The following is a 21172-nucleotide window of genomic DNA, read 5'->3' on the forward strand; positions in this document are numbered from 1 at the left end:
CCAAATCCTTGTACAATGTACCATGTTTTCTGATGTTTGTAAAGCGACTTTGAGTCCTATGAGAGAAAAGCACTATATAAATAAAATTATTATTATATATCAGCATGTCTGGCTGTGTGGACGAGCGACCCGCTGACCGCTCGTACTCTTGCTGCATGGACCCGGCGGTGATTGACATCTCAACTTGATGGGCAAATTCAAGTATCCGCCCAGTTGTGATGTGAGCGCTGACATATCAGCAGAACAATTGGTACAGTAAGTAAGCAGAAAGTCATGCTGCTGTACCCAGATATATCTTACTAGGATGTAAAAGCTTCAGCATAATGGAAGTTACAGGGGACCTGAAAACAAATAAGAGGCTTTTTATGTATGACTACCACTTATGTATGACCACTATTAGCATTAAAGGAAATCTGTAATGCATTAATCCGTGAGGGAGAGCAGCATGGAGGTCATATACAGGTCCCAGGATCAAATGCAGGATTGTAAAAGGGGAGACGGATGGACATCACACCAGGTTTCGTAAGTGTGTGTGTGTGTGTATATGTGTATATTTACAGCCATGGCCAAAAGCTTTGAGAATGACACAAGTATTGGTTTTCACAAAGTTTTCTGCTTCAGTGTTTTTAGACCTTTTTGTCAGGTGTTACTATGGTATACTGAAGTAAAATTACAAGCATTTCATAAGTATCAAAGGCTTTTATTGACAATTACATTAGGTTTGTGCAGAGAGTCAATATTTGCAGTGTTGACCCTTCTTTTTCAAGACCTCTGCAATTCGCCCTGGCATGCTGTCAATCAAATTCTGGGCCACATACTGACTGATGGCCGCCCATTCTTGCCTAATCAATGCTTGGAGTTTGTCAGAATTTGTGGGTTTTTGTTGTCCATCCGCCTCTTGAGGATTGACCACAAGTCCTCAGTGGGATTAAGGTCTGGCGAGTTTCCTGGCCATGTACACAAAATGTCAATGTTTTGTTCCCCAAGCCACTTAGTTATCACTTTTGCCTTATGACAAGGTGCTCCATCATGCTGGAAAAGGCATTGTTCATCACCAAACTGTTCTTGGATGGTTGGGAGCAGTTGCTCTTGGAGGATGTTTTGGTACCATTCTTTATTCATAGCTGTGTTCTTAGGCAAAATTGTGAGTGATCCCACTCCCTTGGCTGAGAAGCAACCCCACACATGAATGGTCTGAGGATGTGTCCTCCATTAGACTCCCGTGCCCAGCCGCCCCTATGGATGACACAGCGTGCCATGACAGCATCGGCAGCAGTGCACATATACAAGCGTCCCAGTCAGTCTTTGCCACAGCCTCCCACGCTGCCTTATCTCCTGACTCTGGTGTGTCACAATAAATACCAGGAGCTAGAGAAGGAGATCATTGAGAAGCAGGTGGGTTTTTATTTCATGTCTATCACTCTGCTTGCCAGTTCATTGACCACCCATGGCTGCAAATGCTGCTTTCTGGCACAGGAGGGGGCATGGTTGGCTGGCAGATGTATTTACCCTCTAAACTATCAATTCTACATATGAACAATGTCTTGAAAAGGAAGACACAGGTGTCTGTGCTCAAATGAGCCTACTATCTGTCAAAGCTGGATAATTGGCTGAGACAAGATCAGTTTAAAATTAAATTGCGGCGACGCCATCTTGCGACTGGCCGCAAGATGCCATCTTGGAAATTAGATCGCAAGATGCCATTTTGCAAATGGCCGCCCAAGCGCCATTTTAGATAAACTCACAATTAAGTACATATGGCGATATTACTATTAGCACCATGCGATTGCATCTTTCATCATTGCTCATATACACATTAATACGCACAATTGCGCTGTTAACTAGTCGCATATTAGCGAATGCATAAGACCCTATATGAAAACGCTGTTTAGTAGCTAAATGCGCACGCATCTGTCCCCAGTTAACTAGCGTCTTTATATCAAACCCCGTATACTCACACATTACATATTCACATACAAGGTTCCATAAGCTTTAAGGTATAAGATTTAAGTTTGTTCACTTAGTATAAATGCTGTGAAATAAAGATTATTTGGTAACTAAGGTTTTATACATGCTAAGTAAGCCGTGTTTGGTTTTGTACTCTTTCAACAGAATTCCGGTATTATCGGTTTGGAGATTGCATCATGCATTCTCGACTTATGGACCGCATAGACTTCAAGCAACAAAATGTATATAATATGAACAACTGTTAGGATGTTGCATGTGACGGGAATCCAGAGTCCCCCAGTTGTTAGAGGCTAGGTTGGGTCTATTTGAATCAGCCTGTTAAACGCTCTGTAACAGATGTATCCCCCTTGGGAACCAATGACATCAGCAACAAACGTCTCTATTGTTTTGTCTATTCCTGGGGGGTATAAATATGTGTGCTCAAACGCTGGGTTTTTAGTCTTGGTGCTGAATGCTGATAGACGAGGGGTTTCTTGCTGATGTATACTGTACTTGGGTCTGTATAATTCCTTTGCGCCGAATTGTATCTGGATCAATAGCGTGTAACTGACTGTACTTTTACTTGAATAATACTTTGTGCTTTGGAACCACATGTTTTAAGTCTGGAGTCTCTATTTACTGTATGACTGCGTACACAAATTAGCGTCATCATTAGAGGTTTATAGGTAGGATATTAGAAGGTATAGGCAGGGGTATATAGAGGTTCTAATCCAGTATCGTTATATCCAAGGACATTGATATAGCGTTTTGGCCCTTCAATGCCAAATAAATTACCCCAAACCTGTGCCATCCATATATTACTGATGTCAACTCTTAAACACTCCAACTGCTGAGAAACTACTGTTCGAGACCTGCACATTGTATATCTCATCTCAAGGACCCCCTAGTTCAGCAGTACTCCTCTCCAGAGCCACAAGGCTCCTTGTACCTGGCAGAAGGGAAGATTGAAAACTTGAATTCTCCTTAACTGAATATCGGGTAAAATTAGTTTTTAGTTGAGGAACCTACTAACACTCATGCATATTTGCTAATAAGTGGAGCTAGGGCTGATATTTTATAACAGGTGAAATGAGTTTAAGTTGAGGTACCCACTAAAAATCCTGCCTATTCACTAATGTGGAGACAGGGCTGAAATTTTATCGCATCAATAAGAAACCTCCTATTTACCATTTAAAATATCACTAAATCAGCCCCCTAGGGCTTCAGACTGGCAGTGGTTAGCATATTCTAACAGCCAGTCCTGGATGCCTCTGTGCATGCGAGATCTGACTTTACAAGTTCATGTATGTGAAATGGACTGGAAGCCATAGCTATCTGGCAGAAGCGGTCACCGGCCAGTGGGCTTTAGTAGTCAATAGCTATACCCAAACATGAGCAGAGTCCCCCTCCTGTGCGCAGAAAACAGCATTTGACTGAAAGCACCAGCTGCTGCAGCCATTCGGACACCATCCCAGTGTATCGGCGGGGGAGCTGGCCCGGGTACCATAGGATGCGGTAACAGCACAGCATGTGGTGGGTCCCTTCGGTGCAATGCCATTGAAACCCCAACCCCCTTCTTTGCACCCCAGTACCGCGCCAGCTATCTACCCTTGCCCATCCCTACCCCAGGACTGCCTCTAGCCCCCTCCTTGTCGACTCAGCACTGTCGCAACTGTAGTTGACACTTACCCCCTCCCTACCCCCAGCACTACCTGCCCTTACTCCCCTCTACCCCCAGCTCTACCTTTTCTTCCTGCTTTTACCCCATCTCTACCCCAACTGTTGCTTGCCCTTAATCCCCTCTACCCCAACTGCTACCTGCCCCCAGCACTGTCCTAACTGTTGCCTGCCCTCAATCCCCATAATATGTGATGGGACCCAGAAACAGTGGAGTAGGACCCCAATTTTTTGACGTGAAAAGTCCCCTGGACCTACAAATTTTTTCGCTCAGCGAGTAAAATCGCAAAGGACAGCTCTCCCGATAAGAGTTGTTATTTGAGATAGAGGGCTTTCAGGGATAATGACCCAGAAGTCCCCAGAACAACATGCACGCTGCCAGGGGTGCTGGGAGAGATCTGATCCAATCACATGCACGTAAGAGCCCATCCCTGCGATGTGTTAGAAGTGAAGCAATCACTAATGCTTACTTGCCTACTGTAACGAAATGGCCGGGAGCCTCCCGAAAATCCGCTTTCTCTCTCTGCCCCCCCGGGAGAGTGGGCAAGTCTCCCGGGTGGTACCATCCGTCACACCCTCACTTGACGTCTGTTCAGAGGGCTATACTTGATGCATCCCGCGCCCGCATGTTTGAAGCGTGTTTTATACTGACTTAGAAGTGCCTACTGATACAGAAATGTGATTTAAAAAAACAGTAAACTGCTTCCCTAATCCATCAGAATGTTTTATTTAGTGTTAACGCCGAGCAGGGCGCCGGACCTAGAGAAAGTACACCTCTGCGTGCGTGCCCAAAATGGGGTTGTGGCCTATGACAAGGGGTATTTCTTTAGGACGCGTACCTTTTCCGTGACTCTTGGGGGTGTACCCCTCCTGGCAGCTCCCAAGCCCTGCTGTCATTGTGAATGGATGCCGGGTGCTGACTGCTAGCACCGCAGTTTCCCCACCAGTGGGACACTGCGACCTGCGGGTGGATCAGCACCCGCAGGCTAATTCAGCGGGTGGCCAGGCCAGAGGGTAGGGTGCTTTTTGCCCTTTAGAAATAGGGCAGGGCCTAGCGGGAACGCTATTATTTAACATTAAGTAATGATCATTCTCAACGACTGTGTCACTGCTACATGACCAAGGGAAACACAGAGGAAGAAGCACTGCAAGAGAAACACTGAGAGAGACACGAGAAACAGAGAAACATTGAGTTCTCATGGTTGTCACCAGATCGCCCATAAAATTACTGTAATGCACCCGTAATTCAGGCAACATGGAAATGTCAAGAGTTCAGGTTACTGACTAGGGAGACAGAAAACTCCCAATAGATGAAGTGATGGAATGATTAATAAATTACACTAATTATTATGTAAGATGGATCCTACATCACAGTAAGCAGTTATACATGAGAATGGAACATGATTTGTTGTTAAATTCAGTGGCATATCTGTAATAGATGAAGGTATTGCAGTGCACACAGGCCCATGCAGTGGCGGTTCTAGGGGTGGGTTAACAGGGCCGTTGCCCGGGGCGCCGGCCCTAGAGGGCGCCACTGAGTCCCCAGAAGGTAAAAAAAATATAAAAAAATCCCATAATAATAACAAAAAAAAAACAGCGTCGTTCCCCCCCCCCCCCCCCACGTTGCCGGGCACCCGCTGATATTTGTTGTCAGCGGGTACCCGGCTCCCTCCCTGCAAAGGCAGCCGAAGCTCACTCCAGAGCTCCGGCTCCAGCAGAGAGCACTATGGGAGGGACGTCATGACGTCTCTCCCATAGATCCGTGGTGGAGCCGTGGTCGGACCGGACGGCTGCGGACGCAGGAGCGGGGCCTGAGGTAAGTATTGTGTTTGTATTTTTTATTTTGAAGAAGGGAGGCATGGGGGCATTACTCCTGGGGGCATGTCTATAAGGGGGCATTACTTCTGGGGGCATGTCTATAAGGGGGCATTACTACTGGGGGCATGTCTATAAGGGGCATTACTACTGGGGACATGTCTATAGGGGAGCATGTCTATAAGGGGCATTACTAATGGGTATATCTATAAGGGGGCATGTCTATAAGGGGCATTCCTACTGGGGGCGTGTCTATAAGGGGCATTCCTACTGGGGGCATGTCTATAGGGGGCATTACTACTGGGAGCATGTCTATAAGGGGGCATTGCTTCTGGGGGCATGTCTATAAGGGGCATTACCACTGGGGACATGTCTATAGGGGGGCATTACCACTGGGGACATGTCTATAGGGGGCATTACTACTGGGGACATGTCTATAGGGGGCATTACTACTGGGAGCATGTCTATAAGGGGCATTACTTACTGGGGGCAGGTCTATAAGGGGCATTACTACTGGGGGCATGTCTATAAGGGGCATTACTACTGGGGGCATGTCTATAGGGGAGCATGTCTATAAGGGGGCATTACTACTAGGGGCACTAATGGGGGCATTCCAACTTTGGGCACTACTATAGGGGGCATTCCTACTGTGGGCACTACTATAGGGGGCATTATTACTGGGGCACTACTAATGTGGGGACTACTATAGGGGGCACTACTACTGTGGGCATTGTATTAGGGGCACTACTACTCAGTACTGTGGGCCTTGTGTATAAGTGGCACTAATTTGGGCATTGTGTAAAGGGGCACCACTGTGTGTCATAACATGAATAAGGGACTAATGTGTGGCGTCATTTGAATTGGGGATACTGTATTATAAAGGGAATTGCTGCATGTGGCATAATGTACTATACAGGACATTACTGCAGGTGGCATAATGTGTTATACAGGGCATTACTGCATGTGGCATAATGTGTTATAAAAGCCATTACTTCATGTCGCATAATGTGTTGAACAAGGCATTACTGCGTGTGGCATAATGTGTTATAAAGGCCATTACTGCTTGTGGTATAATGTGTTAAACAGGGCATTACTGCGTGTGGCATAATGTGTTATACAGGGCATTACTGCGTGTGGCATAATGTGTTATACAGGGTATTACTGCGTGTGGCATAATGTGTTATACAGGGCATTACTGCGTGTTGCATAATGTATTTATAAAGGGCATTACTGTGTAAGGCGCATTACTGCACATGGCAATTATTCACCACGAGGGGAGAGCTTGGGGGAAGCCCAGCACCTTCATAAGTGCTGGGCACGCCCAACAGTGTGATGATTTGGGGGTGTTTCGCAAGGACACGCCCCCTTTCCCGAAGCGTGTGTGCTTTCAGCGTGTGCAGAGGGCCGTCATCTACAAAAAGTTGTTGTTTTTTTTTTTTTTGGGGGGGGGGGGCGCAACTGTGAACTTTCGCCCTGAGCTCCACAATGTCTAGAACCGGCCCTGGGCCCATGGGTCACAGGGGACCCCGTGCTCCACACCCTGAGCCATGAGAGATCCACCAGAGACAGTGTCAGAGTCTGTGTGGCACGCCGTTAAAGTCCCTTTGCTCTACTTGTGAATGTATATGGGCATTCCACTTCTGGTTTCCCTCCACTCTGTTCAGCAATAGAATAATTGGGATAAGACCAAGTTAATATATTTATTGATCCTGCATTGCCTCAAGTGGCCTTCTGAACGGCCATTGTGATTAACATAGGGATCTATGTATTTTCCATTCAAGCTGTATTCTGTTCATTTTAAAGCGCAACTTAAACAGAACGTGGATGAAGCATTGGGGCAATGCAGGCTAATCACGGTGTGGTCATGCAGCTGTAGAAGCAGGGCTGAATCTACTACACCCATTACTATGGGGGTAATTCATCTTTGATAAATAAGTGCAACTTTAGTTTAGTCAAATCACACAAGACTAATACAGAAAATACACAGATTTTTAGCTAAATAAGAATGTCGGTGCTCCATGACAGATTATTTGTTATTGATTGGTGAAACAAGACAGGAATTCGGGATACATACCTTTAGCTGTGAGTCACTATGGCAACAGAGAATATGCTGATTAAGATGTTGTTCCAGGTGACAACTTGATCTCTGAAGTTTTGGGTGGAGTATATTGAAGTATGGTCCCAGTAGTAGGAGTAATATAGATATTAAATGTCATTTTAGTTGTTGTAGAGGTTATTGTTACAGTTGTGGATTGTCTAGGCTCTGCTGTTGTTGATGTTGTTAATTCAGTTGAAATTGTAGATGATACTATTTCTGTTGTTTCAGCTCTTTTTAACCCATTTAGTTTGTACATTGAAATGTTGGTGAAGTTGTTGGTTCAGTGATTGTTGCAGATGTACAGTAGTCACAGTTGTTGATATATAGACTCAGTTAATGTTGCAGCTGTACAGTAGACAGTTGTTGTTATAGACTCAGTCTTTGTTGCAGATGTATAGTAGACACAGTTGTTGATATAGACATTGATGTTATTATTGGTTCAAATATTGTAGTTTTTGAGTTAGTTGTTGCTGTTGTTGACTGTTATGTATTGTAGACCCAGTTTTGCTGATATTGTAAATTGAGCTGTAAATTTCATAGGCTCACCTATTGTTGATTTTGCAAGCTCATTTGTTGATGATTTTGTTGACTCAGGTTTCACAGACCGTTATGGTAGAGTCAGGGTTGTTGATGTCGACCCTGTTGAGGTTGTTGACTCAGATGTTGATGATGTAGATTCAGTTGTTCAATTTGTTTGTTGAGGATTTTCTAGACTCTGCTGTTGATGTTAACTTAGTTATTGATGTTGTACACTATGCAGTTGTTGTCTGTCTTTATTGCTGTTATATGCTTAGTTATTAATTAATAGAATCACTGGTTGATGTTTGCTCAGTTGTTGTTGTTATAGGGTCAAATGTTGATGTTGATTATTCAGTTGTTGCTGCTGTTTTATATATGTGTTGTTGTTCATGTTTTAAATTGAACTGGTGATGTCATAGGCTCATTTATTGTTGATTGTGTAACTTCAGTTGTGGATTGTCTAGACTCTGCTGTTGTTGATAATTATTCAGTTATTGATGTTGTAGACTCAGCAGTTGTCTTAGTCATTATAGTTTTTATAGACTCAGTTATATTATTGATGTTTTTTGTTCAGATGTTGTTGAGTCAGTTGCTGCTGTTGTTGATTCAGGTGTTACAGATATTTTAGACTCAGATGTTATTGTCATATGGTTACCCTATGATGTTATTGGTTCAGTGTTCCAGTGTTTCTCGCTGCTGTTGCCTAAGTTATGTGTGAAAAAAAAAATTACCATAGGGTTCTGTGTTCATGTCCCTGTTTAGCATAAACAAGATTAATTGGTGTTACAGTCTTAGTTGTTGGTGTTACTCACTCCATTTTTCATGTTGTCTACTCGCTGTTTGTGGATATTATTAGTTCTGAATCAGTTGTGCAGCAAAATGGGGCCTAATCGGGAGTATAATCTGCACCCTGGTCACAAATATAGATAATTAACCCCCTGCAGATTCTGGGACCAAAAAACAACATAATTATCTGATCTCCTGGCTTGTACTTGGATATTAAGCATCCTCAAGTAACACATGCAGTCTCTTCCCAGTCTACACCCTCCACTGTTGCCCCACGACGAGTTGCATCAGTGCCACTTATGAATGGCGTAACACAGCAATTATGGCAGAGAGTTGGAGAAGGTCTCAGTTTAGACCTCTCCTTATGGGCTTTCATGTGATGTATAACTCAGCAGTATGTTTCATTTCGTTAAAACTGGAACATTTTAAATCAATTTAGATTTTCTCGAAAAGCCAATTTTTAACAGTTTTGAAAAAAAACTCTCAAAAATTGATCATACTGTTGTGAATAAATCCCCAGTTTTGGGATCATGATGGGATCACTTGCTGTAAGAGCTTTTCATTTTTGAGTGATTCATTAAAATTGTATTTGAGGCACTACACATCTGAGAAAATCACAAAACATTTTTTTTTCCAGTTCACGTCATTAGAGGAATGCATGTTCCTCTTCAGGTGTGTCTGGGGATGAGATTCTACAGACAGCGCCTGCTCCCACTTCTGCACAGGCACGCTAACTTAAGTGGAAAGATGCTCCATGTGGAAAGACACTTCAATTGTGTTAAATAGGCCTGCCTTTTACATTTCCCTGGACCACTACAAGTGGTCCAGGGACAGGTTAGGTTTGGGTAGGCTTTAATTAGTGAAGAAGAAAAACCCCATGGTCAATAATTTAAGCCACCCAAACCATACCTGTTTCTGGACCATTTATGCCACTTTTGAAAAAGTAGAGTGTTTAATTACAGTGGAGTATGCAATAAGGAGAATGTGTGCTGAGAGCAGGGAGGAACAGCAACTTGAAGGGGTGCTGGGAGGGAGAGACACCACAGACTGGGAGCAACACTGTACTCACAAGAAAAAGCCTCAGTCACCCGAGAAAAGAAGGCAAAAGCCCATGAGGCTGCTGTTTATCTCCACGGGTCAGAGGAGCATGTGATGGGCTCCTGCAATCAGAGCTCAGCATGTGCTTCTCTCACCCCTCAGCAGAGTCTCAGGGGAATTATTTCCCAGTAGTTAATTGCCCCAGTAACTGCTGGACCCCCATAACCTTCCTGCCACCTGCAGCCACCGCTGGGCCATTTACAACAGCCTTGATGACTGACCTGGCAAGCAGCTGCATTGCACCCTGTGCTCTGATTAAGTGACCAGCGCTGTCGCAGAGACCATAGAGGGTATGTAACTTCTGTCTATAACAACAAATGGTGGCTCGCATTTATTCAAAAATGAAAACATTGATGGAGTGTAAGTGACATTCCTCCTCCCAGCTGGTCCATCACCATCTTTTTCATACCCAAGGAAGCCAGATGTTTTTGGGTTCCTATGGTCAATGTTCTGTGTAGTGTTGAATGTACACTCTTTCTGAAATGGAAATACTAAAATTAAATGAAGCCTTTAGCCAGTTCCAAACCATCAAGTAGCACCATCCATCCAGAGTAGCAGCACCAAATGGTAATGATCTGTAGTAAGCTTTCTTATGATATGTGAAAGACATACAATTATCAAATTTTTAAATATTTTAGTATTAACATACTGTCACTGTACATAATATTCAACAAAGGTATTGTTTAAAGACTTAAATTAAAAGTAATGAAGAGGCATAGATAGCAGATGATCCCAAAAAAACACTTTTTTTGTGTGTTTTTTTCCTTTTTGTAAACAAGACACTGCTATACAAAAGGCATCCCCTATCAAGGAGGTTCTTAATTTGGGAGGTGGAAGGATGTTCAGGGCTTTCATGAAGACTAAAGTGTGTAGTTGTTGAAGCAACCAACGCAGTATCTATTTTAGAATGTAAGCTCTTACGAGCAGGGTCCTCTACCCTCTTGTGCTTCTCCTTACTTTTCTTTCATCTACTTCTTACTCCCCATTAGGGCACCTAACACTGGGTTTCTTAAGCTCTGCAGCTTATGTGGATGTTATGGTCGCTAATGTAGCAATGTATATTATCCATGTCCTTGTCCTGCATTGTATTGTATTGTACTGTAGGACTGCTAATCTCTTTTTCAAATTTAGGCTAGCATATGCTAACGGTTCAGCAGCCATGGGAATAATAAGGAGAGAGAGTGGGTAATCCTGGCGGGTACTGTTTGTTATGTTAAAAGAGGTATAGAGGAAGCCATTGCTTATCACTGTAGCAGAAGGGTCCATATAGAGCAGGTAAATAGAGCTAAAAATATCCCCATGATAATCAAATTGATCTAAGACCTCATATAGAAAAGACAAGTGTAGGCGGTCAAACGCCTTCTCCTCATCTAAGAAGCAATTACTTCCATTAATGCATGAGCCCATCTCCACTATGTGAAGGACTCTGTGGCTTTTGTCAGAGGCCTGTGGACCAGAAACAACACCCACTTGGTTTGGATTGATCATCTTTTGAATATAGGGACTTAATCTAGTAGTGATCAATTTAGCATATAGTGTGATGTCCCTGTTGAGGAGAGCAATCGGCCTATAGTTTTTACAATCTTTCGGATCGTTACTGGGTTTGGAAAGGTTGAGTCTACTATATCCAAATATTTCAAAATACAGATTTTTTTTTAGCATGACTGAGATGGTGAAACCTTTGTTTTTAATGGTTCATTGTACACAAACTTTGTTTTTAGGTGCAAAATTATTAAAAATATTGTATAAAAATACCTTCAGGCTTTGTGTATAAGGTGTATATAAGACCTAAATGAATTTCATGTAAGTACACAAACTTTGTTTAGTGCACAAAATGATTGAATATTTTGTATAACATTACCTGCAGACTGTGTGTATATAAAACATAAATGCATTCTGTGTTTACATTTGGTCCCATTCCCAAGATATCTCATTATTATTATGCAAATATTCCAAAATACGAAATTTCCAATATCCAAAATACCCCTGGTCCCAAGCATTTAGGATATGGGACATTCAACCTAGTAATAACCATTTCATATGGGAAGTATTAATGGCCAGTGGCTGCAATATATAGGGAGGGATGGGTAAGATTCAAAACCTCTTTATACTAAGCTTCTTATGACTTGAAGTACTGTGATCCTAGCAGTTACTGACATCATTGTGCTAATTGTCCTAATTTCTCAGGATCAGTTCCTGGTTTTATAGATTTGACCCTGGAAACATCAATATATATATTTTTTTTAACATCTGTGCTAAACAACTAAAAACAAACAAAAAAAATCTACTTTCTGCATTTTTTTTTTTATAATTTATTGTTTTGTCCTTTTATAATTTTATAACTAAAAATGTGTATTTAGAATTTGAAGAAGTATATTATACACAAACTTAATATAGGTATAGTAGTGCAACATGACAAGCTTAATCTGGGTACACATTTCCCAATCCGCCAATGAGACACCCGATGGTAGGATATAACGATATATATCGGGTGGTCGCTACACGATCCGATGTCTGACCGCCTGATACATCGTTCATCTGCACCATTCACCCTCCTGGCATTGGTGTCGCTCCATCTGCCATGCATGCACGACCGAGAAAATGTCCCCGATGTCGTTGTGTGGAAGCACGCATAGTGCATACACACCAAACAATCCAGACGATATATTGGTTCAGTTCGCCATATTGTCCGCAAAATAGTCTAGTGTGTATTCCGACTCGGCAGCAAAGTGCCCCTGCAAACTTAGTTTTAACATTTTGGTAGCTGTATAACACCCAAATAGCTGAATGTGTGTACAACTACTACAGCAAATATGTGCCCATTAAGGGCTCCACAACAGCTCTCTTCCCACCCAGTGACATACCAAATCTGTAATGTAGATGCCACCATCTGCATTGTTTGTTTTGTAACAGTAGAAACAAATCTTGTTCCCCTTCAATCTTTGCCATTTTTCCCAGACATCACAGAAACATGTCTTTTCCTTGCATTCCCTCTTCCTACATAATTTATTGCCCTAGTTTTACAGAGAAGAGTTGTCTATGATTAGGTTTTTTTTTACTTTATTTGGAGTCTCATATTAACCTCTAAATCCAGTGCTTTTTCACTTCTTATTTGTAATCTTAATAGTACAATGTAGTTCTATGCACTAATGGTGTTTCATTCACTCTAGGTACAACTCGGTCACCACGAGATGGGGAGGTACCAGGTGTTGATTACAATTTTATCACCGTGGAGCAGTTCAAAGCTCTAGAAGACAGCGGGGTGCTGCTGGAAAGTGGAACGTATGATGGTACGTGCATGTGAATGCAGCAAAAAAAATAAATACATTTTAGTTTTTAAAGGTATAAAACATCAGCTTCAAAGATTTGTTAGTCTGTCCATCTCACCGCAAAGGCACCACATCAGTTTGTAACATTGTTAACGCTGTTCTTTCTTAAATTCATCTTAAACCTCTCTGTAATAACAAGGAGTGCTGATGATCTGATCACAAGCTTTGTTACAGTGTAGGAAGAGAAGCATCAGGGGCATGCAGAGGAGTTTCCTAAAGATACAGAGAGTGGCCCCTTGTTGTATATGGGGTGTGTAACTTTCATGATCTAAGCATACATGCCTACACCCATGGATTGTCCGGGATACCCACGATTGTCTGTGAGTTTTCCAGCACCCCATGGGAAGCAGGCCGGCCTCCTAGATTCTTGCTTCACACACCTTAAGCATTAGTTTCTGAACATATAGAGGACAGTCCGTAAACCCTCTTATCCTATGTGACTAGTTAGCCTAAAGAAACGGCACTGCATTAACTCTATTCCCCTTTGTATCACTTGTTTTAATTTAAAAAATACTGTATTCCGTTTGTAAACAGACTGTGTATAATATATACACAGGCAAGTCACATTATTATGACTACTAGCTAATAGCCAGAGTAACCGCCATTTGCAGCATCGACAGCAGCTAGACGGGCTGGGAGTGACTCAGTAAGGTGCTGGTAGGTTGGCACAGGTATCTAGAACCATGCTGACTACAGTACATCCCACAGCTGCTGGAGGTTGCATGGTGGAGTATCCATGGAGCGAATACAACAATTGAGGTGGTCCCATGGATGCTCAATTGGGTTCAAGTCCGGGGAACTAGGGGGCCATGGAAGTACTGTCCGATGAAGCTGAAAGCGTGACTCATCGGAAACGGTAACCCTTTGCCAATCAGCAGAGGTCCAATTCCGATACAGGCGTGAAAATTGAAGCATTTTCCGTCGATGCACCTTCATTAGAATAGGTGCAGTGACCATCCGTTTGCTTCGGAGCCCCATACGCAGCAGGGTTAGCTGAACTGTATTTTAGATACACGTCTGGTGGCCCCCAGGTTGTTTTTGACTGTGAGCTCCTCCACTGTAGTTTGTCAGTCGCCTCTCACGCACCTTCATAGCTGACACCTCTCACATCAATAGCATGTAGTACTCTGCAGTTTCCACGTCGGTTATTTGCATTGGTGCCATTTGTCCAGTCACGATGCACCTTCACCACAGCAGCATGCAAACAGTTCACAAACTGCGCTGTTTCAGAAATACTGCTACCCTTGGTTCCAAAGCCAATAAACATCCCTTTTTGCAACTCTGATAAATCGCCCCTTTTACCCATGACAGCAACGAGTGATATGTGTGCAGACGGCCTATCGCACACCTTATATACCCACCAAGCCAACGCAATGCATGTGACGTACTTTATGGGCTACGCGCTGCCCATGTCAAATATATGCAAATGCTGTGGCTAATTTATGCACACCCAAGCAACGGCGTTCAAACCGTCACCATCCCCAAACGCTCACACACTGTCACTCACTCTGCCATGGATTCCTCTGGCTTATACGCATGCGCAATGGCTAACAATCGCTCGATCTGCGTACGTAGTTGCATCAGTGATCGCTGCTGAATCAGGCCCACTGTCCACAATTAAGTGTGGTACTTCAGTGCAGATTTTACACACAGGAATTTGATGTGAGGAGATATTAGTGATGCTCCTACCTCTCTTATTTGGTAATGATGGTGTTTAACAAAATGTCCGTAAGCCGAGCATGAGGGAATAGTAAATGGTTACACAATGTTTCCTTTGAATGAATGACGATAAACTTGATGCTTCTATATCTCACACTTTATTATCATGCCTCATTTACGGTAAAAACTGATCTACAGTAGATTAAAAACATTCTCAAAATTTTGGACTGTGCTGCAGCCCCACCTCTGGAGCCGGCACCAGTCACTCCGGAGGGACTTTCCGAACTCACTGGATGTATTTTATGTGAACACCTGCACTATATCACGTGACTGTGTTAATTGAGAGCTTTCTTTACAATTTCATATTCAAAAGAAATGTGGACATGATGGCTGATTATAATGTAAGCGAGAAACCCGAATCAGAGTGGTAAAAAAGGAAAGGAGCAAAACCAATATGAAAGATATACGGGTGTAAATAGGCTTATAGGAGGAACTGTGACCCATCTGAGTCTGAAGTATGTGATTGCAGAGGATTTAGAAGTAGTTCAGACAGTGTAGAGAGGTCAGGAATTTAATTACAACTCGCGCCCACTTCACCCATGAAGTAATCAGCCATGGCTTATTGAGAATGAGCAAGAGGTTGACATGGACCGAAGAATAATTAAAAGGGGAGTGCAATAGAAATTGGATTGGTTATTGTTGAAAGTTGTGTAGTATATTAGGGGTTTAGTAATGGACAAAGCAGACTGACAACACAAAGGAGGGAAATTAAATTGGATAACAGGGTTTTTTTCTAGTAAAGGTTTAATTGCGCTTGGATGTGTAAACAGAAATCCTGTGTGGGAGTTAGATAAGGTCAGAGGTTTGAGGGATTAGTTTGGCAATCATATAACACTGTCAGACACAAAGGATAGATTTGTATTTTGGGATCAGAGAAGGTGTAAAAAGAGGAGAAGAGATTTAGACAAGTGTTATTTCACAGATATTGCTGAAACGGCAACTGATAGAAATACAAGAGTGAACTGACCACATCACTCACTTATAGGCTGTGCCTGTGTGTAATCTCAAGCTTATAAAAGCAGAATTTCAGGGCTGTATTTTATTTATTTTAATTATTGTTTTAGTGATAGCTCTTTGAGATTTTTAGCAGAATACTGGTCATCAGTTGTAAAGCGCAATGGAATATACTTGCGCTATATAAGTAACTGTTAATAATAGTCATTAGTTTAAAATGCAGTTGTATCTCGTTAAATTTAAAAAAAAATGCATGAAAATGAAATATGCTTGCTTTTCCTGAGCTGAGTACATCCGCTCAATCTGAATTTCTGAATTGTTTATACGACACTAGGGATCATTGCTCCATATTCTTTAGTCACACCTATTATGTACTGTACTGTACCTTAGAGCAGCATTTTGTCACAAAACACACTGAAACGCCTCATCTTTTAAAAGCTTAAAGCTTTTGGTTACATTAAATAATAATTCTGCCATTAAAGTGTTTCCTCCTTATTTGGTTAAAGCACAGTAATTCACATTGTCACGTTTCTCCTTCTGGAAATCCCATAATAAAAGCACTCTGGAATTATGTTGGTACACTGCCAGTTATTTCTAATTTTAAACAATGTAAAACTGAGCAATGTAGATTTGTTTACTGTTTGATTTTAATTGCAGAAGAGACAAAATTACAATTTTAAAAAATTCCCAAATTGATCTCCTCCCACAGTATCCTGAAATCATTGTACATGTTTACCGTTACTTAATTCCTACAGAGAACGTTTCCCGCTCTGGGTGCCAAGTCTTGGATTGCATCTGCTTAACACTCATTTCTATATAAATACCACTTTATATTATTGGTTTTAAAAGGGATTTGTTCTCATTTTTCTTTTGTTTTTAATTGCTGGCATGTTTAGAACATTATAAACTTGATGACAAACCACAATTTTTGCCAATCAAACATCATCTGGAAACAGGAAAATTTTGTGTATTCCTAAATATATCTGCATGCAAATATCTGGATTAACGTGATTATGCCAAGTGGGAATGGCTTGGCATAGTAAGGCGTAAGCTGCCTCATGCCTATATCCACCTAAATGTGATGCCGGTGCTCCGAGTGCTGGCACTGGAATCCTGACACCAGTCATAATCCTGGTGATAGCATCTGTACAAAGGGGAGTGGGGGTTGGGTTAGGCACAAGGGGGGGTAGGTTAGGGTTAGGCACTAGGGGGGGAGGGTTAGGGTTAGGCACTAGGGGAGGGTTAAGTTCAGGCTCTAGGGGGGAGGGTTAGGTTCAGGAGGGAGGGTTAGGGTACTTACCCAACATGTGTAGATATCCTATTCCTGTCGGGATCCCAAGTGCCGGCATCCCGTACCCAACCCAACTAAATATCCTAATAACCCCTGGAAGCCCTGGTTTTCAATGAATTGGTGCATTGTGACATACACTTGCTTACTTCTCCTGCCCCTTTGTGGAGTCTTTGCAGCTATGTTTGTCTCTTACCCCTGCCGGCATCCTGGTTAGATACCTTATATGATTATCGGTCAACTCTGGTGCTGCCTTGTCTCCCTGCACTCCCTCCTGCGTCAGTCAGGACTTCTGCAACTCCTGCTGGACTCCTGAGCAGTGGCTCCTAGATGTCATTTCAATATCTGAAAAAAATAAAAATAAAATGCACATTACACCCATGTGCGATTATTTTTACGTATAATGATCGTTCTCATTAGAACTTCTCTGTTACACTTTTAGCAGATCACACATACTGCCCTTCCATCAATACACAATATTTTGCTGTCACTATCTGGTCTCCTTTGCCATGGCATTACTAAGTCCACCTAGGAGTCTGTTATATAACGATTTATCTGTTTCTTTTATTGTAACCAAATATTCTTCTTATCCCTAAGTCATTTTGACACCAATTTGTACGCTCATTCATATCCCCAATGTCTCTTGTATCCGCACTACAAACTGTTTACCATGTTCATTTTCTATACCAGCATTACTATGCAGAGCTATTGCGTCCACAGTTTCTTCGTTGTGCTAGTCTGCATGTTTGCCATTTGAGGTAGAAAGTGTTAATGCAAACCAAATGAATATAGATTACATTTTTCCCAATGTATTCAGATAGGCAAAGGCATCAGTAAATATCCTCGAGGATATAAACTAAGGCATAGTGTTCTTGGAGACAATGAAATCTATTTTTCACACATGATTACATTACAGAGAATTTTTATTTCCCTTTTTTTTTTTTGTTAAAAATAATGGCTCAACAAGTGTAAAGCATAATTACTCTGTTATGGCATTTATACAATAGATTATTTATGGCCTAAAGAATGCAATGACAAAGCAGATATGGACCAATTTTTCTGATCATGGTTAGTTTTACATTTTCTTTTTTGTTTAAATGTATTCCCTATAGATTGTAAGCTTGCGAGCAGGGCCTTCCTACCTATATATCTGTCTGTTATTACCTAGTTTTGTTCTATTAATATTTACAATTGTAAAGCGCAACGGAATATGCTGCGCTATATAACAAACTGTTAATAAATAAATGTCTCTAATAAGACGATTGTAAAACCAAACTCCGCCATTAATACTTTTTACCCATAGATTATTTATGACTTCAATATATTGCATATTTACTTACTCTCCCGGAAGGGTCGGTGTGGCTTCTAAATTTTTGGCGAGCCCCTTGCACCCCGGCAGAGTATCCGGATCTCCTGCATCCTGCCCACTTCCTAGTAAAGTGTGCAGAATGGGGAGATAAATGCTTTGGGGCGGGGCTAAATGGTGAGAGTTCGCATTATTTAGCCACGCCCCTCATCACGCTCCCGAGATTCATGGCAGTTTGCTGTGATGAGGCGGGGCCTAATGACTTAGGAATCCGTCCCCCTCCCCCGAAGCGGCCATCTGTGTCTGCTCTCCGGGCATCTCCCGGGGAGCAGACAATAAATGTAGGTAAGTATGACTTGGCAGATACAGTATCGACCCACTTAGCTGGTAACTATGCTGAAAACCTCTGGGCTGTGGAGTCTAATGGGTCCCGTGGCAGCAAACTAATACCCTGGAAACCTGTGCATCACTGTGTAGTACCTACAGATTGCAGACCTTAGTCTCCATCTGCTGCTGCTTAGTGGAACTAGTTTACCAGGACACACAGGAATAGATTTATGGGTCAGGCCGACTCTAGGCACAACATTATTGCCTCCCCCCCTGCAGGATAGTGTACTGTGTTCTTAATGATTTCCTGAGTGCCTCATCAAATTCCATTATACTGTACTGGACTATGTTATATTGTACTTGAGAATCCGATTATTATTAGACACATTGAAAAATGACAAAAAACATTTACTGGCAAGAAACCTACTAGTCACAATTCCTTTAGTTAAAAAAAGTTATTTGTAAATAAATTTCTCAGCACCTCTTCTGAAAGAGGTAAAGGATATGTGTAGAATATACTCTGAGTTCTGTATAAATAAATATAAAATACACAGTAGTTACCTCATACTTGTCGACTTTAATTAAACCCACTCCAATTGTGCTGCATGCTTGGTCCTGCCCCCTGCTGATGAAAGCTGCAATTTGTGGCATTTTACAGCGGGGGCAGAGCTACACGTCATTGTGGCTCCAGTTGTTCAAAGCCGCTAAGCCACTATTGGCATTTTACAGCATAGGGTGGAGCTACTTGTCATTGTTTCCCCACCTTTGGCTGTTCAAAGCCAGTATTCACATGATTTATTAACCTGGTGCAGGGCTAGGATGAAGTGATTCAATGCAAATTATGTCATGCATCCCCTGGGCCACCCATTCAGCCAGCAAGTGGGCGGCACTGGAAGATGGACCAACTCTGTCGGGAGGCTGGGATAGCCCCCCTAAATTTGGGACTCTCCCTGACCCTTAAAGAGCTCCACATACAGTTCAGCTGCAGCAGGCTCCTGTCAAATAAACATCACTGGCCCCGCCCCTTTGTCTGGGCCAGTCCTAATGCATCAGACTGTCAAAACTGCTTCAACCTCACACCCCTACACTTCTCGCACCACAACATCTTTATAGTAGTGAAGGGGTACCACATGCTGGGGGGGGGGGGGGTCGATCCATTGAGTTGCAAGCACTGGCTACGTCCACATGACCTATGGCTACCAATTCGCCTTTGGTGAATGTTGGGCTATATGAAATGTTGATCTACTCGCAAATACCAGTGTGTATGATTCCATCGCAATCATGGTGTTCTGGGTATTTTGGGGTTATATTCACATTTCAACCATTTAGAAACCCACTAAAACCGTGCAAGCATGTTCGGAAGGGGATGTAGTTTAAATCCCGGCCTTCGGGATGTCGGCGCTCACAATGCCGGTGCCGTAATCCCGACACAAGTCAGAATCCTTGCGCCAGCATACCGACAGTAAGTAGTAGGGTTATGGGTTAAGGCTAGGCTCTGGGGGGGAATGGTTTGGTTTAGACTGCAGGGCGAGCGTTAGGTTTAGGATGCAGGGAGGGAGGGTTAAGTTACTTACCAACAGGTGTCTGTATCCTAACCCTGTTGGGATTCTGACCACTGGGATCCCAAGCGTCGGCATCTCATACCCAACCCAGCAAACTGTAGAAACAAGGACCAATCGCCAAAATAGGGCTTCTTACTTCAGACCTACTTTTCTTATTCTCCAAATGCCAATAAAGAAGCTCACATAGGCATGTGCCTCAAGCAGCAGGCTTTGATTTGGAGGTAGATGACAAAATGTAGGGAATATATATTTTTTGTCTGCTCTGTAATCTGGATAATTGTTTTCACTGTTTTATTTTATCAAATAAAAATTTGAATGTGTGAATTGTATTCCCTTTTATATGAATATTGCAGTAATTTGTTCTTTTCATGTATTTTATCATTCAGACGGTAACATTTCAGTTGCTGCTTTAGTCAGGAAAAAGGTTAAATCCATTCCTATATTTATTTTTTATTATTATCTGCACATAAATATTTCAAAATGCCTTTTATCACCATTTAATAAAACGTTTATTTACGTAGATCAGAATTCCCCAAACCTATTTGATACAGCTTAGATTGTATTTCAGTTGTAGCTTTCTTTGACCGAGACTGAAAGGATCTCCTCATTAGAGTGCATTGTATAGATGTGGCTGCAGGATAATCACTGTCGTTTTTCATGTTACATTCTCTGCGTGTTACTAAGGTAGGTGTAGCAGTGAAGGGGCTACGTATCAACGATCAATGCTTCAGAGAGGGCTCTCGTATA

The 21172-nt window shown here is 42.3% G+C and overlaps 1 protein-coding gene across 2 annotated transcripts in view; it reads left to right on the top strand.

Moving 5' to 3' along the window:
• The window catches only part of MAGI3 (membrane associated guanylate kinase, WW and PDZ domain containing 3), a 378672-nt gene that overhangs the window by 203698 nt on the left and 153802 nt on the right, over positions 1–21172 (top strand). For both annotated transcript variants that reach the window (XM_088454430.1, XM_088454431.1), the window contains exon 3: positions 13111–13230. In XM_088454430.1, coding sequence (XP_088310556.1) covers positions 13111–13230 — 120 coding nt within the window. The remainder of the gene's footprint in view (positions 1–13110; positions 13231–21172) is intronic.

The sequence above is a fragment of the Taudactylus pleione genome, unplaced genomic scaffold, assembly GCF_031769625.1.
Source record: "Taudactylus pleione unplaced genomic scaffold, aTauple2 ptg000615l, whole genome shotgun sequence".
Classification (NCBI taxonomy): Eukaryota; Metazoa; Chordata; class Amphibia; order Anura; family Myobatrachidae; genus Taudactylus; species Taudactylus pleione.